General features: G+C 44.6%; 1 protein-coding gene across 5 annotated transcripts in view; it reads left to right on the top strand.

Moving 5' to 3' along the window:
• VPS8 (VPS8 subunit of CORVET complex) overlaps positions 1-20,646 on the top strand; it is a 95,995-nt gene that overhangs the window by 12,695 nt on the left and 62,654 nt on the right. For all 5 annotated transcript variants that reach the window (XM_075157916.1, XM_075157912.1, XM_075157913.1 and 2 more), the window contains 8 exons: positions 3,597-3,651; positions 12,380-12,504; positions 14,046-14,132; positions 15,592-15,659; positions 16,285-16,438; positions 16,541-16,600; positions 17,434-17,541; positions 19,995-20,075. In XM_075157916.1, coding sequence (XP_075014017.1) covers positions 3,597-3,651; positions 12,380-12,504; positions 14,046-14,132; positions 15,592-15,659; positions 16,285-16,438; positions 16,541-16,600; positions 17,434-17,541; positions 19,995-20,075 — 738 coding nt within the window. The remainder of the gene's footprint in view (positions 1-3,596; positions 3,652-12,379; positions 12,505-14,045; positions 14,133-15,591; positions 15,660-16,284; positions 16,439-16,540; positions 16,601-17,433; positions 17,542-19,994; positions 20,076-20,646) is intronic.

The following is a 20,646-nucleotide window of genomic DNA, read 5'->3' as shown; positions in this document are numbered from 1 at the left end:
GAGTCTCGGTTGGTGCGGTATTGCCGCCGGTGCACTGTTGTGGTAGCGATCGGCACCTGTTGTTCTTGGACCTTTAACAACCCCACAACAGAAGGATCCTCTGAAAGACCGGGCAAGGTGGACAGCTGTTTAATTTCCTCCGTCTCCAGGGCAGCTATACCAAAAGCCCACCGGTACCCTTTTGGGTCCTTGAAATACCCTCTCCTGAGGTAGTCTATGCCAAGGATGCACGGAGCTTCTGGGCCAGTCACAATGGGGTGCTTCTGCCACTCATTCCCGGTTAGGCTCACTTCCGCCTCCAACACAGTTAACTCTTGGGATCCCCCTGTCACTCCAGAAATACAAATGGGTTCTGCCCCTTTATAGCCTGATGGCATCAGGGTACACTGCGCACCGGTGTCTACGAGAGCCTTATATTCTTGTGGATCTGATGTGCCAGGCCATCGAATCCACACAGTCCAGTAAACCCGGTTGTCCCTTTCCTCCACCTGGCTGGAGGCAGGGCCCCTCTAGTCCTGGTCATCATATTCGCTATCTACTTCTTGTAAGTATGAGTCAGAAGTCCCTTTGTTAAGGTCGGAAGTGGAATCAGCCCTTCTACTCTGTCTGGGGAACTCACTGGAGATCGGAGCAGCGGTTTTCCTGGAAGAACCCCCTTTTGTGGTTGTTTTCCCTTGCAACTCATGTACCCGTGCCTGTAGGACTGAGGTAGGTTTTCCATCCCACTTCCTCATGTCCTCTCCGTGGTCACGCAGGTAAAACCACAGGGTGCCCCGGGGTGTGTACCCACGATGTCTCCTCTCTTGAGCAGAGGGACGTTTGCTCCTAATGGCTGAGACGCTGGCCCGTGCAGGGGGGAAGCAGGACATATCCTCTTTGATTTGCTGGACCTCCTGAGACAGTTTCTCCACAGCAGAGACACAGGCCCGTAGGGAGGAAGAGAGACTTTCTTCATATTGCCGGAGTTGGCCAGCCAGTTCATCCACTGTTTGTTCCTCTCCATCTCTCCAGGTCATTACTGCCAATGAGTTTGCATGTGACGCTGGTGCGCTCCGTACAAACTTCCGCCACATGGGTCGGGTGCATTTGACCTCATCTGGGTCTTTGGATAACTGCTCGTTGTTCAGGTCATCATAAATCACTTCCAGCACGGCTAATTCTCTCAGGTACTGGATACCTCTCTCCATGGTGGTCCACTTGCCTGGGTGGCATATAACATCTTCCTTGAAGGGATACCTTTCCTTCACGCCTGACAGGAGTCGCCTCCAGAGGCTGAGGACTTGTGCCCCTTGTCCAATTGCTTTGTCAATGCCCCCTTCCCTAGAAAGGGATCCCAGCTGCTTGGCTTCCCTACCCTCTAATTCCAGGCTACTGGCCCCGTTATCCCAGCATCGGAGCAGCCAGGTGACAATGTGCTCCCCTGGACGACGGCTGAAGTCTTTTCGCATATCTCGCAGCTCACCCAGGGATAGGGATCGGGTGGTCACCATCTCATTTACGGGTTCTGCCTCCTCCTCCTCCTGTTCTCGTGATGGCCCTGGTTCATCTTCATCCCTTACTAGACGAGCTGATTTTCTTGTGCATTTTCTTTTTTGTATAGGGGCGACTGATACCGGCATGGGTTGGTTCTCTGTCACAGGGGGCGGAGTAGCTGCTGTGCTTGCCCTGGGGGGTGAGGGAGCCGCTGTGCTTGCCGTGGGGGGTGGGGTAGCCGCAGGGCCTGTTGCTTTGTCATCAGCTGCAGAGACGTTTCCTTCCCCTTGGGGGTTCTGAGTGGTGTTAAACAGGGCTCGGTAGGCGTGGGCCAGGCCCCAGCACATTGCAGTGATTTGCGTCTCCCTGGAATGGCCAGGGTGACAGCATACTTCTTCCAAATATTCTACTAATTTTTCAGGGTTCTTCACTTGTTCAGGGGTAAAGTTCCAGAACACTGGGGGTGCCCATCGCCCTAGGCATTTGCCCATGCTATCCCACTCGCCCTGCCACTCATAACTATCCAACCTTGGGGCAGATCTCTGGATGACATTCTTAAATTGCTTACTAACCTTGGAGAAAACCGCAACAATATTCCCAAGGAGTACCAAGAGATATATCTTAACTACCCAGGGATGTTCAAGGTACTGGCAAGTTATTTTAACAAAGGAGATGAAGGTAGTGAGGGTGCCATTCTCTATTTCCTCCATAAAAAATCTCTCGGAGGAAAAGGTATAATTGCTAATGGTCTCCATGAGGTGGTACCCGAAATGCAGAAACGGCTTCATTACGAATCCCAAATACCAAATAACCCCCAATGCCAGCGTTTTAGTAACAAATCTCCCAGGCAAAACATCATTAATCACGGCAGAGCACAACAGACTACAAAACCCAACTCCAATTTTTAACAGGTACAGTAAAAACAAGAGCATGGTGCAGAACAAACGAATATGTTACCAGATATAAATTCCTTAATATGTTCTAAATAATCTGTCGTTATCTCAACCCTTCGTGCCCCACGTTGGGCGCCAAAAAGGACTGTCGTGGTTTAACCCCAGCCAGCAAAAATAAACGCCACGCAGCCGCTCGATCACCCCCCCCGGTGGGATGGGGGAGAGAATCGGGAGGGCACAAGTAGGAAAGCTCCCGGGTTGAGATAAAAACAGTTTAATAATTGAAATAAAACTAAGTAGAACAGTAATAATAACAGTGAGAACAACAACAATAACAGAATACACAAAGCAGGCAATGCACAACAGAACCGCTCACCGACCGCTGACCGCGTGTCACGAACGGGGGGCGAGCCCCCCACACACCTGGTTTTTATACTGAGCATGATGTCACATGGTATAGAATACCCCATTGGCCAGCTGGGTCCACCACCCCGGCTGTGCTCCCCCCTCCCGGTGCAAGCATCACCCAGCAACAGCCAAAGCATCAATGGGCCATCAACGCTCCTTTCACACCGAACCCAAAACACAGCACACCCCCCAGGCTACTGGGAAGAAAGTTAACCCTGTCCCAGCTGGAACCAGGACACTGACTTACACTTGCTAAGAAATAAAAAGTAGAACGTTAATATATCTACAGCATTATGTGATTTCTATTAAGTTTTATTTAATTGGGTGCAGGCTTGCAAGTGCGATAGAATCTTGGAGCTATGTTTAATTCCCCACGGAAGGAAATTGGAGTCTCTGGGTGTGGTGTGGACTGTCTCTTCAGGGGACCAGCGCTGCCCAGGGTTGTAGAAGAGTTCAGATGTGGATGTAGCAGCTGAGTGAGAAAAACCCTCTGAGTATTTATACTCAGCTACCACACAAAAGAATGAGACTGACTTTACAGAGAAGGAGTTTCACTGTGGGTACCACTCTGAGCGTTTGAATTTCAAACAGAGGAAAAGGCAGCCCTTTGAACTTGATCTGTGGGATGGTCTTTCCGGTGTAATACTTCTCTAGCTTTCACGTAGGAATTGCTTGTCACTTATAAATTAGAAAATGGTTATATCTATAACCTTCTAAATCTTCCCCTTTTGGCAAACTTTGCATGAGTGTAGTGAGAGTTTAAGTGGTGGGTTTGTGACTGACATTTCTACTGCTTTCAATCTTTCTGCATGACTATTTCAGGCAGCATCAAATCTGATAGCAGTGGGGACTTCCCATGGGTTAGCACTGATATTTGGTAAGTTAAAAATAAAGTTTTGAGTTTCTTGCATTTTAATGATCTTAAAAAAAGCCAGACAAACACAAGCAAAAAAAACCAGCCTGAATTAGAACTGCAGGATGGATTTCTCCTAATATGTTCTGTTTGTGCTAAATGTGATTTTCTTTCAGTAAAGAAATAAAGCACAAGTAATATTTTAGTTGTCCTTATTCACATATTTCTTCTGCTTTGGGGGTGTTGGCACATAGATACTGAGAAATTTAGCTCTGTGGCAATTGTCTAAAGAGCCTTTTCTATGTTTAAATATAAATTACTCTGTTTTCATGTGGAAGAAGCCAGAACCAGTATACCACCATCATCTCATACAGTATTAATCTTCTTCTCCCCTATGACATAATAGCTGCCAGCATTAGGGAAATTAAAATGCGTTCCTTGGGAACTGGAACTTCTGACCCATGGCTACCTGCAGGCTTGCATCATAGGTTTCTCCTTCCCTGACCTTTCCCTGCACCAGTCACCTCTGTGTCCCTTCATTCTGTTATTTCCTCTTATCACCAAACTCTCTTAAAAAAGTTTCTGAGCTTGTCCCTCTGTTTATCCAGCTGGACAAGAACAGCTCTTGAATTGCTCCCACACACATTGAGTTCTTGCGCCTTTTGTCTGTGCAGCACCAAATTCCTAACAATTCTAGAAATTTCATTATCTTCTTGTCTTTTGAAGTTTGCTGAAATTATTCAAGAGACCAAAAGTTACGGGGGACAGAGTTACGACAGAAGGATGGGAAAGACTGTGACAGTGTAAGACTCACTTTCCTGGGTATTTAGACATTAAACTATTTGATGCCATTTGCTTAATCCAGTATTGAAACAATTACAGGATGTGCTTAATCGGAATATAAATATCTTCGTCCCTGCTACAGTCAACACATGATCTTACTGAGTTTTTAGGAGTAGATCTTTGTGGTTTTTCTAAGATTTGTCTCGTATGTGAAGATCTCCAATATCACTACTATGGAACACAGTTTTACTCTGATTTTCCTGTTGCTCTCTCTCTATGCACCCAATATGAGGTTAGTAAGCCTTTAAACAAGAAGCTGTTCTCTGCAGGTGTCATAATAGAGAGAGATTATTTTCAGCATTTTACACTCCAGAAGGGGCTCTAGGACTCTATATAAGCGTGCAAAGAGGTCATTCTTACCTTTGTCGAGATTATTTCTGCATCAAGTCCCATTTAAGAGGATGGACCACTGAATGTCCAAGATGCTCTGGTATTTCAACTGATGTGTTTTGTAAGATTTGTTTGTTTTGCTCAATGCAAGTGTGTTTAAGCAAAGTTCTCTTTGTTACACCCTTGATTACTTTGGACCAACATGTTTATTGTTATTTTGGTCACCATCTTTGCAAGGCTGTGTAGTCTGTACTTATTCAGTTCATTTTGTGGTCTTTAGGAAACTCGGCACAATGCCAGCTTTCCGCCAATTGGTTTTTATTAAAATAAATGTCAGTGCTTTGAAGAACTTCTCCGCGTACTTGCAACAGGGCCTTTCAAGCTTTCTGATCTATTGAAACATATAAAGTTATTGTTATTACAGCCATGTATTATCACAAGTGAATGAAAATTATTCCTCCCCTCTATTCTGCACTTGTGAGATCACATCTGAAGTACTGTGTCCAGTTTTGGGCTGCTCAGTAGAAGAGAGACATGGATGTACTGCAGTGAGCCCAGAGGAGGGGGGCCACCGAGGTGATTGCAGGGCTGAAGCACATAATGGATGAGGAGGGGCTGGGAGAACTGGGTTTCTTCTGCATGGAGAGAGGGTGGCTAAGGGGACATCATGTTGCTGTCTTCTACTACCTAATGGAAAGGTGTAGAGAAGAGAGACTCAGACCCTTCTCAAAGGTCCATGGCATTAGATAAGAGGCAGTGGACCCAAGCTGCAACATGGGAGGCTCTGATTAAATTTTTCACCGTGAGGGTGCTGAAGCATTAGATAAGGATTGAGAGAGGTTGTGGAATCTCCATCCTTGGGGATATTCAAAACTCAGCAAGGCCCTGAGCAAGTTGATCTTGTTGACTTTGCTTGGAGCAGCAGGACTGGGCCAGAGACCTCCACAGCTCCCTTGCAACCAAGGTTATTCTGTGAGTCTATGCTGTAATTCAAAGGTGATGAGGAATGTAAGTATGTCATCCAACTTTGTTTCAGCTATGAGCACGAATGCTTCCTGGACACTTCTGTTCTCTGCTAAATTCTTCCAGTTCTGTAACTAAAACTTGGGCGTTGACCCCAGTGCTCTCAGATCTATTTGCAAAGAGAGAAATCCTCGCAGGATGTGGCTGTACCAGGCCGCCTTGTGTGCAAAGAGAGAGGATTAGGGTTCTGGCTTGGTTTTATTCTGTAATTTAAACCAGCAGTTTATGTCTGTAGACCGATCAATTTCTGTACTTTTTATGAAAACATTTTGTCTACTAAATGTGTTAATTAGGATGAGATTTACTCCCTGAAGTTTGATAAGCTGTGTGCATGGTTTATACTGTACAATGGAAACAGCACCTTTTTTTGCCTGCAAAAATGTAGGTCCATTTTCTGGTTGAACGTTGCTGATGTTCAAATTTCTCTGAATAGTTTTGTATCACTAGCAAATTTTTTAACGCTTTGTTTTTTCTTTCATATAGTTGACTTTATGTAGCTATTTCGTTTGTCTCTTCTCCTAAGTCCACCTGTACCTCTTGACTTGTCTGCTTTGTCCTTTTTAAGGAAGACTTGGGCAGCTTTCATTCTGCTTTTTTGAATGCTTCTCTTGGCTCTTGAAAAATTATCATGGGACAGTTCTCAGATTGCACACCTAATCTTTGAAAAACAGTATTTTTCTTGTGGGTTAGAGTTGGATTAGATGGCAGCTCATTGACATCCTGTAAGTGCTGCAGAAGTGTTGGTAGGAGGGGGTGTCTGGAGGCCTGTAGTCACCCCTGTCTGGCGCAGGACTGTCCCCAGTAACTGGCTCGGGGCAGCCCTGGCTTTGTCTAGCCAAGTCTTGAAAAACTCTTACGGGTGGAAAATACTGCCCAGCAGGCGAACATGCACGCACACACTGCTCTGGTAACCTGCTCCAGGGCCACATAATCTTGCACGGAAAAAATTTCTTAACAATCCATCTACACCTCTCAATCTGCCATTTCTGGTATTTGCCGTTTGTTACGTGATCTGACATTACTGAGAAGAGCTTGGTGCTCTCATTTTTTACTGTCTCTCAGGTAGTTTATCTTCTATTTGATGCTTTGTTACCACGTTTGGATAATGAGAGTTTTTTGTGCCTTAGGAACATGACCCTTGTTTCTAGTGCTGTGCTCGCTTGAGGGATTTTTTTTTTAATATAGATGAGGGCCATCCTTTTGCCAAATTCTTTCTGAAATTTGTTTGGAGTTGTGAGCATTGTGCAAATGAACAATTACGCTGTGTGCCGTGACTTTTCTTGAGGGTTGCTGGCTGGAGAGGAGAAGTGCTCTCCCAGCAAGCCTATAACAATAAAGAAATAATCTTTAGAGGGTTTTTTCTCCATCTTTCTAGAAGAGCTAAGAGGTTTTTACACTACTCAAAAACTAGCCCTTATACAGAACTCACGGAAATGTGTTGTTTTTCATGGAGACTTTATGTCTGGACATAAAATTTCTATATAGCTAAACTTTGTTTTGATTAGTGTTGAACCATTTATTTTCTCTGTTGCTGTAAAACTTAGGGTTAGTGTCTTTGGTCTTTGTTGAGGTGTGGGGGTAGCACCATATCTTGAAAGAACAAGTACTGTAAGTACCTAAAGACAGCATTAAAACTAGACTTTGGGGACCATTGTCCTTGGTTGTTTTTTGAAGTTAATGGGGAGTTGGTGGTAACTTGAAAATAGTTTTACCAGTTATGTCACTGTGAACTTCCAGTTTTATTTCCTCTCAGATTTCTTTTTTTTTTTTGTCTTCAATACAATGAAATCCAAATTTATAAACTCATTTTTCTTCAGTGATTCCATACGCTTTTTAAACCGCTTGTTTTTAAAACACTAGCTATCACAGCATCCTCTCCGTTACTTGAATAAATCAAAAGGGGAAGTGTTAACAAAAGGAAACACCATCAGCTAAATCTGAACATTCTGTCTGTCTTTGAAGATTATCACATATATGCTGTTTGTAACTTCACTCCTTTCTTTTACATTGATTTCTGGCTTTTTCTTTCCTCTTTTGGCCCTTCTGTGTGGACTGAAAAGGAAAAGGTACAGTAACGCTGCACTGTGCACGTACCCTGCATGAACAACTCCTGCCTTGCCCAGTTTGCATGCTGTCTGTGCCGGATAAGCGGCCAGTAAGGGAGTGCAGTAACCAGTCAGTGGGGAATACTGCTGGCCAGCCTGGGAATTGGTTACTGAGAGCGTGTGCATTGCAGACTTCCAAATTCTCCAGGCAAGAACAGCAGAGAAAGAGGGAGCCGTGGGTTCCCGGTGTGGCAGCCACAGCTGGTCTGACTTAACCCCGGCTCTGAGCAGTTGTTTTATTAGCCTACGCTGAGGGAGGGGGTGGGGGGGTCCAGCGTGCCCTGGTTTAGGGGGCAGCTGTTGTGTTACTGGGGGAGAGGGAGTCGCAGCCTGTCCCATCAGCTCACCGACTGTTGTCCTGGGGGTCCCCAGGCCCAAGGGGGATGTACCTCCTGGGAGAGCATTTACTGGTACTGTGCTAATACCGGGGGGAGGAAAGGACCGGTTTGTAACATTTGTAATGTTTGAGTAATTCTGCAGGAAATAAAGCCGGCTTTCAAACTCAGGAAAATCATGGCTTAAGGAAAAGATCTTGATGAAAGCCTGGTGATCTGAGAAGTAATAACTTCTGGAGTGCTATGCTTATTCCTTTGTTCTGGAAAGTGACTTATTTCATATTCCTAAACTTGTTTTTATTCTTTACTTGTAGAGCTGTATCAAAGTGCCATCTCATTTTGACTTCAGACTTTGAGAGCAACACAAATAGTTGCTGCCAGAAATTTTTCAGATGAAGAATTGCTTTCTGTAAATTGCAAAATTAAAAACCATTTTTTTGACAATTGATAGCCACCTTTGTTTCAAGCATTTGGAAAAAGCTTTTTATGCTTAATCCTAAATGTGCCTTAATTCAAAACTGAGAATATTAGTCTGGAAAATCATCAGATCAGCTTTTATCCGTTTTTATTTCTCTACCAGTGGATTAATAGGAGCTCATTGATTCAGGCATCTTGCTTTGCTTTGGAAGCAATTTCATCATCTTATTTGTAGTTAGTTTTTTTAAAAAAATCTTATCTAATGGCTCCTCCTTGTGTGTCATCTTTTGACTGGCTGGAAACGAGAACAAGTACTGGCATGGGTTTCTCTGGGGTTAGCTTTCCAAGTGATCATTTCTCAACTCTGAGAATGCATCTCTGGCAACAATGGGCACTTGGTTTTTAGGAAGGAATAACTTGAGTCATACAAAGCATTTAATTTTGGAGGAGAGTGGGGGTCTTGTTTATTTTGAATTGACATTGTGGGTAAGGGAAGAAGAAAATGGATTTGAAAGTTCGTGTGGGTATACGTGTAAAGATGTAAAGCTGGACTGAAAGTAGCAGTGATTCTGAAGCTGCCACCCTTTTCAGAGAAAGCTGGGAAAGATTCTCCTTTTTCATACCTTACAGGAAACAGGTTATTGATTGACTTACTGGCAGGTTTAAGCTGAGGTGGAAGGAAAAGAATGCAATTTGCCTTTAATAGCAAGAGCTGAAGTATTCATCTTATTTTTAAACATATTTCTATGGTTAGCAGATGGTCTTTTTGTAAATGAACTGTATTTCCAGACCTCTGGAACAGGAATTATTTCTTTGGGACTTGAAGGACACCATTTGGAGAATACCTCTCTGGGGAACTTGTTTTCCAGCTGTAGCTCTATGTTCTCTGAGCTTCCATGGAAACCTTCCATGATTTCTCTTCTTTTTCTTTGACCTGTTCTCATCTATGCCATGTACACCCTTGTCACAGTGACGTCTAGGTGTTTTCTAGTAGCATGGCACAGGATGATTTTTATTTCCATCACATGGCTTCTGCTTTCATCTTATCCTAACGAGGAGAGTAGCGTGCAGAGCAACAGCCTTAGTTTTAAAGCATTTCCACTGCCTTGTGCTTGGTAATAGCGGTGGTGGCTGAAACACCCGGCCTGGCCTCTGGAGCAGAAGGTGCTGTGGTTTGCTGGCTCCGTGGCAGCACGCTGACCTTCAGGAAGCTCTGCGTTGTGCTTGAGTGGCAGATGCAATGAATTCCATGTTGCTTTTCTAATTTCTCGCTATAGTGATACTGAAGGAGTTTTGGCTCCGTGTTCCTTTTATGTATTGAATGATGGCAGCCATTCACAGTGTGGACACCTGAATTCTGTACATCCTTTGTTTAGTTAAACATGAGTGTCGAGGCTTATAAAATTTTGATATCTAAACAGTAACTTGTGTGACTGTCGGAACTTTCAGAGCTGCTTCTGTACATGTAGGTTCAGCCAGTTTGAACCCCCGCATTCTCCTTGGCTTTCAGAGGATTTTATCTTGAACAATGTCACCTTCATTTGGAAAGCTAATGAAAAGCAGTGTTTTACACCGTTTCTGATTATCTTACTGTGAAAAATAATCTTAATTTATCTGTAGTTTAACTGAACATCTCCTACAGTAGAAGCAGTGTCCTTATGAAATGTTTTTAAGTGTAAACAAGCAACTGTCAGTTCTCATTTGAAAATGCAACTCCCTTGTTCTGTGTTTGGCATAAGCCAGGCTGCAGAGGAGGAAAGGGGAGATGCTTCCTTCTTCACGCAGCATCGGGTGTTGTGCTGGCAGGCACAGCAGAGCAGAAGTACACGAAGAACACAGAGCCTTTTCCAGAACTGCCTGGGCTGCTCGTTACCTGTTGAAGGGATGATGATTTTTATTGATACGGTCAACCAAAGACACCTTTCTCTTTTCCTCCCACAGATTTCAAGAGCAGAGCTCTTCAACATTCACAAGAATACTGCTGTCTCTGAGCACCCATAACATACGGTGTCCTCTTGACCACTACTGTCATCATGTTTTAGATCAAAACTGACAGTTTTCTATAACACCTGAGACTTCCTTGTGCATTTGCAAGACAGAGCACGGCTTTTCTGTCTCTCCCAGGCCCTGTCTCATTTGGTGTGCAGAACAAGTGGTGTTTGTAACACCCTCTCTATCCTTACATCTGTGCTACCGCTACCCAGATTTTGCAGGAAAAGGAATTTTTTACTTTCTTTTGGGCCACTACAGCAGACCAGTTTATCGAGGTAGATGCAGTAAAACAAGAAATAGAGTGGAAAAAGTGTTTTAACTTGGCCCTAGCCTCTTTCTCCTCACCCTAAGCAGTGCTTTCGAGTAATCCCTGAGTTCAGGTACTCTTCTGGCTAGTGTTTATTTCGGTCCTTCCACTAATGCCTCTTCATACTGGTATAATTTGAAAGGTGACTCCCACTGTGTGTGCGCTCAGCCATCAATGTGTCTGTGCAGATGAATACATCACTTTGTATTGGGGAAGAAATGAGAGAGACATTCATGCTCTGTTTCACATCTAGCACATTGCTAGCGGTGCTGCAACTTGGAGAAATGTGTCCCGGGCCTTGGGCAGTTCTTCCAGGGCGTTTCTGGTGCTCGGCTGCTGTCTGTTCCCCTGGATCCTGTCCTTTCCCTTCCTTGCTCAAAGTGAAATCCTGCACACAGTGTTATTGTGGTGCTTCTGATGTCTTTCAAATCTCTAGTCTTCTTTCCAACAGTCCTCACAAAGCATCTTTTCTTCTTCCCCCACTCAAAAGCAGGACAAAAACGGAGAGAGGCGGAAAAAGCAGATCCAGAAGATTTGTTTTCTTAGCTTTTAAGAGCAATGCGCCCAAGACAGGCAGAAGGTTATCATTCATAACACCTGAAGTGCAACATCTTGCAAAGCAGTTTTCAGTCTCTCGTGGTGGAAGCCCCCAAGAACTTAGCACAAACAGAGGTGCCTGTTTGTTGTCTGCAGGGAGCAGAGAGGGCATGGCCATGCAGCAGCCCGGAGCCCTAGGAGGCTGTGCAGGCGTTGGCACCTCCTTTGCAGTAGCCTGTGTCTCAGGAAAGGAAGTTCTGTCACAGCGTGGTGATCATTACTGTTTCCTTATAAAGTAAGCACTAATGTGCCCTAGAACTCATCGAGCGTTTTAACTCTGCAGCTTGAGGACACAAGTTCATTTTCCCTCCAGCTTCTGGCCTTTATCAACAAAACCAAGGAATAAAAGTTATGTAAAATTAAGCTTACCAAAAGCCTGAGTTGGGGATTTGTAGTTGATGTTCAAATCAGCATACAGAAGTATAAGGCTTGGAAGATAGAATTAATTTTCTATCATCTTCCTTGCTACAACTTAAGCACCGTTGCAGAAGAATAAAAGGAAAGCTAGATATTGCTTTGATTTTTCTAGTAGTTTCTTCTTCAGTTTGTAATACCTCTGCATTTCCATATTCCCTGTGCCTGTTTTGTACTTCTTAAAATAATTTTTGTATTTCCCTGCAAGACAGTGTACTCTGTACTAACATGTGCTCTCACCTTGTAAACTCTTTTTTAAGAACTTAACTGTAAGCCTGTCAATCGTTATTGTACCCCAAGTGAATTGTATATGTAAATAATTGCATGATGTTAATTTTAATCATTGCTCGTTCTTTCTCTTTAATTTCTTACTGATTGTTCTGCTCTAGATCAAAACCAGGCTCTTCGGCTGTGTCTGGGCAGCACTGCTGTTGGGGCCCAGTATGGGGCTATCTCTGCTCTCAGTATCAACAACGACTGTTCGAGGCTCCTGTGTGGCTTTGCGAAAGGACAGGTAATTCCCGTAGGATGAGCTGGTCCCGTGCTCTGTCCTTCTGCAGACCGTTACCGAGAGACTATCCAGAGGTGACAAGAGCTCCAAGCCAGCACACTCAATATGTAGCTGTTTGAGAGTTGTTTTTGTGCTGAGAAGCAGTATGCGTGGCTTGAGCTGCCCAGAGGTTTTTTGGAGGGCCAGTTCCTGCATCCAGTGAGCTAACTCGGGCAGATTGTTTGGGGTAGGGTCTGTGGAGGAAATGGGTAATGCAGAATATAGTGAAGGATTCAATTAATTGTGGCTCATTGTGACATAAGTCCTGCTCCTGATAAACTGAAACGTGCAAAGGCGCACCAGGACAACGAGCTTAGCCTTTCTAGGTCACTTTGTGAGATCTGTGCTATGTAATTAAAGCTAGTTTTTACTGTGGTGATGACTTGAAATTCTTGAAACTCATATCTAGCCCCAAAGTTCATTTTTACTCGTACCTTACTTCTGTTGTGTGTCAGAAGCAGCATAGCTTTTGAATGCAGGGGAAAAAGGGTTTGAGTCTGCTGTTGTAGTTTTATGCCTGTCTGTGAACCTAAAGAGAGAAAGCAATTCCTGAACAAAAGTTATAAGACTCAAACTAAACCAAAATGGATAGAAGTTAACTGGGTAAAATTTAGAGGTCCATGGAATGCAAAGGCGGCTGCTTTGGTTTTCTTTTTAGTTTCATTTCCCTTTGTGCCTTTGACTTTCACCTTCGTTCTAGATAAAACACACTCCAGTGCCTGTGATAGGGCTAAATGACAGACTGCTCCAGACCATGTGGAAATACACATTTGATCCATGCAGAGTAGTGGCCAGTTTTAAATGATACTCAGATAAAATATATCGGAGCAGCAGTTCTGAAACATCTGGTCTACAAAGCTTTGATAGATGATTTATGGAACCATATAAAATAGTATTTCCAATAAAAAGTTTGATTCAAATTGTAATCTCAGCTCTTCCGGGCTAAATATTCCTCAGTCATGCAGTAAGTAGTTTGGGACTCCCTGCTTCTTAGTTGAGAAAGTGCCTGAATTTCATATCCAAGTGCAAGCCAAGCTGTATACTCCTCCCTGACCTGTCAGCTGAGCCAACGCAGGAGAGGAGCGACAAGGGTCATAGTGGAGATGTTTGAGTTTTGCTCGTGGGTGTTAGCAGAGATTATTCAGCTGTTCACTGATTCTGTGAGAGAGAAATGCATTGAAGCACTTGAACAGTGTTGTGTGGTAGCAAAGTTACCTTACGTTCTTCAAGTGTGTTATCAGGCAGATAGCTGTGAGGTGCGTTCGGGCAGGTGGACACGATTCAGAGTTGTGAAGATAACTGTAATGTTGTCCAGTATAAGCAGATAAGTTAACTGCTTGTAAAAACAGGGTAGGAACAGATTTCAGATCACTCTTCTTTGAAATGAAGACCCCACTACCCCAGGATGATATTGGAAATATGGAAATTTATTGATGTACTAACGCACAAGGTGATGGAGAGAACTCCTTGGCAGTAAACGCGTACTGAGAACAATCTGCTTGCAGATCACAATGTGGGATCTGGCCAGTGGGAAGCTGCTACGATCAATAACAGATGCCCACCCACCAGGAACAGCCATTTTGCACATCAAGGTAACAAATACTACATGTATTCCTTGTATACTTTTTTTTTTTTCTTTAAAACACACTTGTGTTCCGTCAGATATGTTGACTTTCCTTGTGTGTAGTACTTTTAGATTTACAGATGAGAGCAGCTACCTAGGAGCTATATGGCGATAGTATCCAGAGGTGAGAAAAATGAGCAGAAATTCTATTTAAAAAAGAAACTGAGTATTTTGAGAACTGAAATAATAGTATTGGCTGGGAGTTGTACTATAACAAATAACAGTTGTTGTCTGTTATAACTCCTCTCTCCGATGCCAAAAATCTATGAAGAATTAGTTGCTAGAATACCTTTCTCTAAAACTTGCAGTGGTTTGAACTGGATACATGACTTGCCAACTTTAAACTTAAAGAGTCTGAAGTGTAGAAGGTAGCTTCTGTCAGCAGTTTTTCAAATAACTTGTTGGGAATGTTTGGGTTGAAAGAGAAAATATCTATGGCTTCTTGTTCAACATAGCGTTGTCGTCACACACAGAAACTCATATCTGATTTTGTGCATGGCTTTGTTCTATGTGGACATCTCCTACCAGAGCATAATGGTCCTTGGCAGCCTGGTCAGAGCAGTGACTTTGGTGCATCACCCAAATTCTCCTCTCTCTTCTCCTTTCCTGGACCTTGCTGAGACATCCCAGACCCATACAGTGTCACACTGGAACTAGTATAATGGGTCTGGTGGGGCACGTTGCTCAAGGACAGGTTTCTATGTATTGGTTGGTCTGACCTGGCTAACCAAAAATGTTTTGTGGGCATGAAGGTGCCCCCTTACTGCTGCATCTTCCATGCTTCCATCTCTGGCATCTTTGCCTTGTGCATAAAGATGAATATTACCCTGCGCCAGGTCCTCTGCTCCTAGTGGCCCCCTTCTCTAGCTCATGACCTGATGGCAGTACCGGCATTCAAGAGCGCTTGGACACTGCTATACAGCCCAGATGCTTGTGCTGGTAGATGCTGGGTTGCAAAGTCCTCCAGAAGGGTGCCTCAGCTGTGGCTGTGACCCTTTCTTATCTTGATTATTTGGTATCGTTCATAGTTCTGGATGCTTCTGATTTTGCTCTGTTTGTGACTGCAGCCCATTCACCAGCTCTGGCACCAGCTCATGGGCTTGAGGCTGTGAGCTGTTCTAGTGTAACACAGGTTTTGGTATGCCGTAGTTCTGAGCTGCAACAGAAAGTAATGGGACTTTGGTAACAAAATCTAGCAAAATCTGGGGCTTGCCGGAGGAGTGAAGGTGAAACACAAAACTTTGCTTTTCTTACATATCATAAAAAAGCCAGTAATTGTCTCAAGTCTGTATGTTAAAGGTGTCTTTCTGGTAGGTACAATGCTTGTACTTTTGTGTGCTGTTAACAATGCCATAGCATACATTTTTCTATCCATTTTTTTTGTAGTTTATTTCTTAGTGCCATGTTTAATCTAATTATCTGCTCAGTTTACAGATGACCCGACGCTTGCAATTTGCAATGACAGCGGAGGCTCCGTATTTGAACTGTCATTTAAGTAAGACAATAACTCTAAATACTCATAGAAAGTACAAGAAACTAATGCTGGGTTATAGTTTCTCAAACCTAAGCAAAAAAACCCCACTGGAACCAATAAAGCTACTGGCTGAATGTTGAAGGTGTAATTTAGGGCTGCAGTATAATTTCACAGCTGAAGCAAGATGCTGTCTGGCAGTGTAATAGTCAAAGAATAGCCTAAGGTATTAAGGTATCAATGTGTTGTCCAGAATCTTGGCATTCCTCGTGGGCTCTTGGTAGTCGCCATAAAAGTGCTGCCTCTTGGTTTTCCTTGTTTCGTTAGTGAGAGCTGCCCTGCAGTAACTGCTCGTTTTCTTCTTGGCCTCCTCAAGAGGAGGAGGGACAAGGAGGAAGAATTGACAAGGAGTCTGATCATGTCCAGGAATTTCCAAAACTTTACTGTTAAATAAGATCTTAAGAATTCTTGTCTGTATCTGGGCAGCTGTATGGGACTGCTTCCAGTGACACACTAAGTGATCCCTGGAGCTGTGTAAAGGACTTTTTAAAAACAATATTTATGAAGGATCGCTCTTGAGATGTCATGAGAATGTTAGGCTGATCCTTTCTTGATAGCTGGCCACCAAGCTGATTTCTCTTCTTTGCAGGAGGGTTATGGGAGTGAGAACGTGTGAATCTCGATGTCTCTTCAGTGGCTCGAAGGGGGAAGTTTGCTGTATTGAACCATTACACGCCAAGGCTGAGCTGAGAGACCACCCTATCACCCAGTACTCACTGCTGGCCATGGCCTCCCTAACGAAGGTAACTTGCGGCTTGCAGAAGGCTTTGTGTGAGAAATCACAAAGGAGAAGAGTTCTGGTATATACTCAAACATTTTATTTCGCCTTTTTGTTTTTCTTGAAGATACTGGTTATTGGCCTGAAGCCATCTCTGAAAGTGTGGATGACCTTTCCCTACGGTCGTGTGAGTGATGAAGCCAAACAGTTGCTTTTTGGATTATGGTTGCAAATGGTTCCTAGAGTGAAGGGGATGAGATTAGGTGTTTGGTATCGCTACTTTATCAGCACGCAGAAAACTCTGCATTGTGGAATTGCAGTGATAATCTGTTGGTCTGATGTGTGCGGATTGTGGGCAGGGAGGAGGTGAAAAGGCTGCTTTCAGCTGTACCTATGTGAAGATGCTGAATTTCTCCAATAAGTAGGAAGGGAGGAATGTAGCAGCCCCTCAGCTCCTTGTCTTCCCTGCTGCAGCCTGGATGCACCCACAGATGGGACGTTGACCTGATTATGGCTACAATCACCTCGGACCGGGGCCATTGCTTTACATAAGAACCATGCAATAGAACCCTTAGTTGCAGGGACAGAAACGAAGTGGAATTAGAGCATTAACAGTCTTCTAAACTCTTGATTATTCGCGTTTCCTAGTCACTGGTATAATTCCTCTTGGAAAAGCAGCTGGGGGAAGATTGGGAGAATGGAGACAAGGCTGCTAGCAAGCAGCGGCTTGTTGTAGTCCATCAGTCCATGTGAGATTGGATCTACATCAAGCAGCTAGGACACAGGTTTTGTTCTGAGTGGCCGTCCACTTTGCCAGGAGACACACGTTGCCCCTAAACCGTGTGGCTGGATCAAAGAGCATAAGCTGCTGCTCAGCTGCCAGCAGACCAGGAAATTGCTTTCCAGCCTGTGTGTGTACATGGCAAAGTCAGTGCGTAACAGCTGATGAACAGCATGTGTCCTGGAACTGAGGTTCTGCCTTGTGTACCTTAAATACTGGCTGTGCTTTTTGTCTAACAGATGGACCCTTCGAGTGTCCCTCTTCTGGCCTGGCACTTTGTGGCTGTACAGAACTCTGTGAACCCCATGCTTGCATTTTGTCGAGGAGACGTTGTTCATTTTCTTCTGGTAAGCCTTGGATGTTTTATTCTGCTTTTCAGATAGTCATGTCTTATTCACAGATTCAGTTGACTGAGCCTCTGTCTCAGTGGAAGTACGGTATCTGTGGATGCTAGGGATGCAGCTTGCAACCAGCTTGGGAAAACAAACCTGTTGGTCATTGCTCTTCAGCAAGCAGTGGTGCCCTTCCCTGAGAATCTAGAGGCGTGAGCTTTATGCGTTCCAGAAGTGTTGATTTGCAGCTTATCTCATTTTTACTGGAGGTAGAAGAATGTGGAGGAGATCACATGGGTTTGAGATACCGTTTTATTTTTTGTTTTAAAACATGCGTCTGGAGAAAACTTGTATAAACCACTAAGAGACAACAGCTTTTCAGGTCCTGTTGGCATGTGACTTTAGGGCATGCTGCTTGTCCTGTTTAGATCTGCAGAAGTTACACATGCAGATACGGTTGTTTGAAGGTGATTTCGTGTCTGATTTCAGTATGAGAGCAGTATCTAGGCTTCAGAAAATCTGCCATTTTGGCTTTGGAGTGCTAAGCTGGTTTCCCAGCTCTGCTATCATAGAATCAAAGAATGGTTTGGATTGGAAGGGACCTTAAAGATCATCTAGTTCTACCCCTCCTGCCATGGGCAGGGACACCTTCCACTAGACCAGGTTGCTCAAAGCCCCATCCAGCCTGGCCTTGAACACTCCCAGGGATGGGGCATCCACAGGTTCTCTGAGCAACCTGGTCCAGTGCCTCACCACCCTCATAGTGAAGAATTTCTTCCTTGTAGTTAATTTAAATCTGCCCTCTTTCAGTTTAAGGCCATTACCCCTTGTCCTATCACTGCATGCCCTTGTAAAAAGTCCCTCCCCAGCTTTCTTGTAGGCCCCCATCAGGTACTGGAAGGCTACTCTAAGGTGTCCCTGGAGCCTTCTCTTCTCCAAGCTGAACAACCCCAACTCTCTCAGCCTGTCTTCATAGGAGAGGTGCTCCAGCCCTCTGACCATCTTCGTGGCCCTCCTCTGGACTCACTTCAACAGGTCCATGTTCTTCTCATGTTGGGGGCCCCAGAGCTGAACGCAGTACTCCAGGTGGGGTCTCACAAGAGCAGAGTAGAGGGGTAGAATCACCTCCCTCGACCTGCTGGCCACGCTTCTTTTGATGCAGCCCAGGATGCGGTTAGCTTTCTGGGATGCAAGCGCACCTTGCCGGGTCATGTTGAGCTTCCCATCAACCAACACCCCCCAAGTCCTTCTCCTCAGGGCTGCTCTCAATCCATTCTCCACCCAGCCTGAATTTGTGCTTGGGATTGCCCCGACCCATGTGCAGGACCTTGCACTTGGCCTTGTTGAACTTCATGAGGTTCGCACAGGCCCACCTCTCGAGCCTGTCAGGGTCCCTCTGGATGGCATCCCTTCCCTCCAGCGTGTCGACCACACCTCACAGCTTGGTGTCGTCGGCAAACTTGCTGAGGGTGCACTCAATCCCACTGTCCATGCCGCCGACAAAGATGTTAAACAGCACTGGTCCCAGTACCGATCCCTAAGGAACGCCACTTGTCACTGGTCTCCACTTGGACATCGAGCTGTTGACTGCAACTCTTCGAGTGCGACCATCCAGCCAATTCCTTATCCACTGAGTGGTCCATCCATCAAATCCATGTCTCTCCAATTTAGAGACAAGGATGTCGTGCGGGACAGCGTCAAATACTTTGCACAACTCCAGGCAGATGTCATCAGTTGCTCTTCCCTTATCCACCAATGCTCTAACCCCATCGCAGAAGGCCACCAGATTTGTCGGGCATGATTTGCCCTTAGTGAAGCCATGTTGGTTGTCACCAATCACCTCCTTATTTGCCACGTGCCTTAGCATAGTTTCCAGGAGGATCTGCTCCATGGTCTTGCTGGGCACCAAGATGAGACTGACTGGCCTGTAGTTCCCTGGGCTTTCTTGGGATCCCTCTTCCCTCCAGGGCTTTATCCCATGGCACTCTACCAAGCAGATCCCTGAAGGGACCAAAGTCTGCTCTCCTGAAGTCCAGGGTGGTGATCTTGAACTCCACCATTTCATGGTCAGGGCAGCCAAGGCTGCTGGAGGTTTGCACCCCTTTTAGAAACTGAATTGCCTTATTATAATACATGAGGAGGGGCAGGGGGGAGCCATCCCTTGAACACATGTAGTGCCAGCTTGTTTATGACATACAACTCTTGTAGTACAAATAAAGGATTTAAAATTGATCCTGCAGAGGGCCCCCTGCTCAGAGCCTTCTGTTTCCTCACTTACACGCGTGCTTTTGCAAGGGAGACATTACGCTCCATTTGAGAAGGGTGCGCGCTGCTGCTGCACGCTCGGCGTGCTTGTCTGAGGGGAGCTCCCCGCTCCTGGAGTTGGTGTGATGCCCTCTGGGATGAGAGAGGTTGAGCTGAAGAAAGTCTTTTGGCTTTGAGTCAGCCTTGTCCGATTTCTCTTTTAGGTAAAGAGAGATGATACTGGTGCGATACATGTCACTAAGCAGAGGCAGCTTCATCTACACTATGACCTCATCAACTTTACTGTAAGTCTCAATACTACAGAATGGTTAATTTTATTTTTTGCGTTAGTTTTCTTGTAAATGTATTTCAGTAGCCCTTAGTTCTATACCATTGGCTTTACAAATGTAGCATAAGAAGCAGCTGTGTTTATCTGGGGCTAACTAACTGAAAATGTCCTTAAACTTGGGACTCAGTGGAAAACCAGCACAAGTCAAATAGCAAGTAGTAGCTAAAGGATAAAAAATTAGTAGCACGGAGGCAACAATACTGCCGTTTCTTGGGAGGGAGGGGTAGCCTTGTTGAGGAAATATTTTCAAGAGCCAGAACGAATCTGGCAAGACAGATTTTTATTCTATATTCTCACTAAAAAGAATGCAAACTTCTGTGTAACTGGCTCAGTAAAATTCTAGTGTTTCCATATATGAATGCTTGCTAAAGCACCTTAATTGTCTGATGCTTTCAACAAAAAAAATTGTTCAACTCTAAAACACATTTATAGAATACGAGTAAAACGTGAAAGGCCAAAATACCAAGGTGGACATCCACATCAGCTGGAATTTGAAGTTTGCTAACAAACATGCTTGGCTGTTTTTA

Source organism: Calonectris borealis, chromosome 9, assembly GCF_964195595.1.
Source record: "Calonectris borealis chromosome 9, bCalBor7.hap1.2, whole genome shotgun sequence".
Lineage (NCBI taxonomy): Eukaryota > Metazoa > Chordata > Aves > Procellariiformes > Procellariidae > Calonectris > Calonectris borealis.
This window is presented reverse-complemented; position numbering and strand designations above follow the sequence as displayed.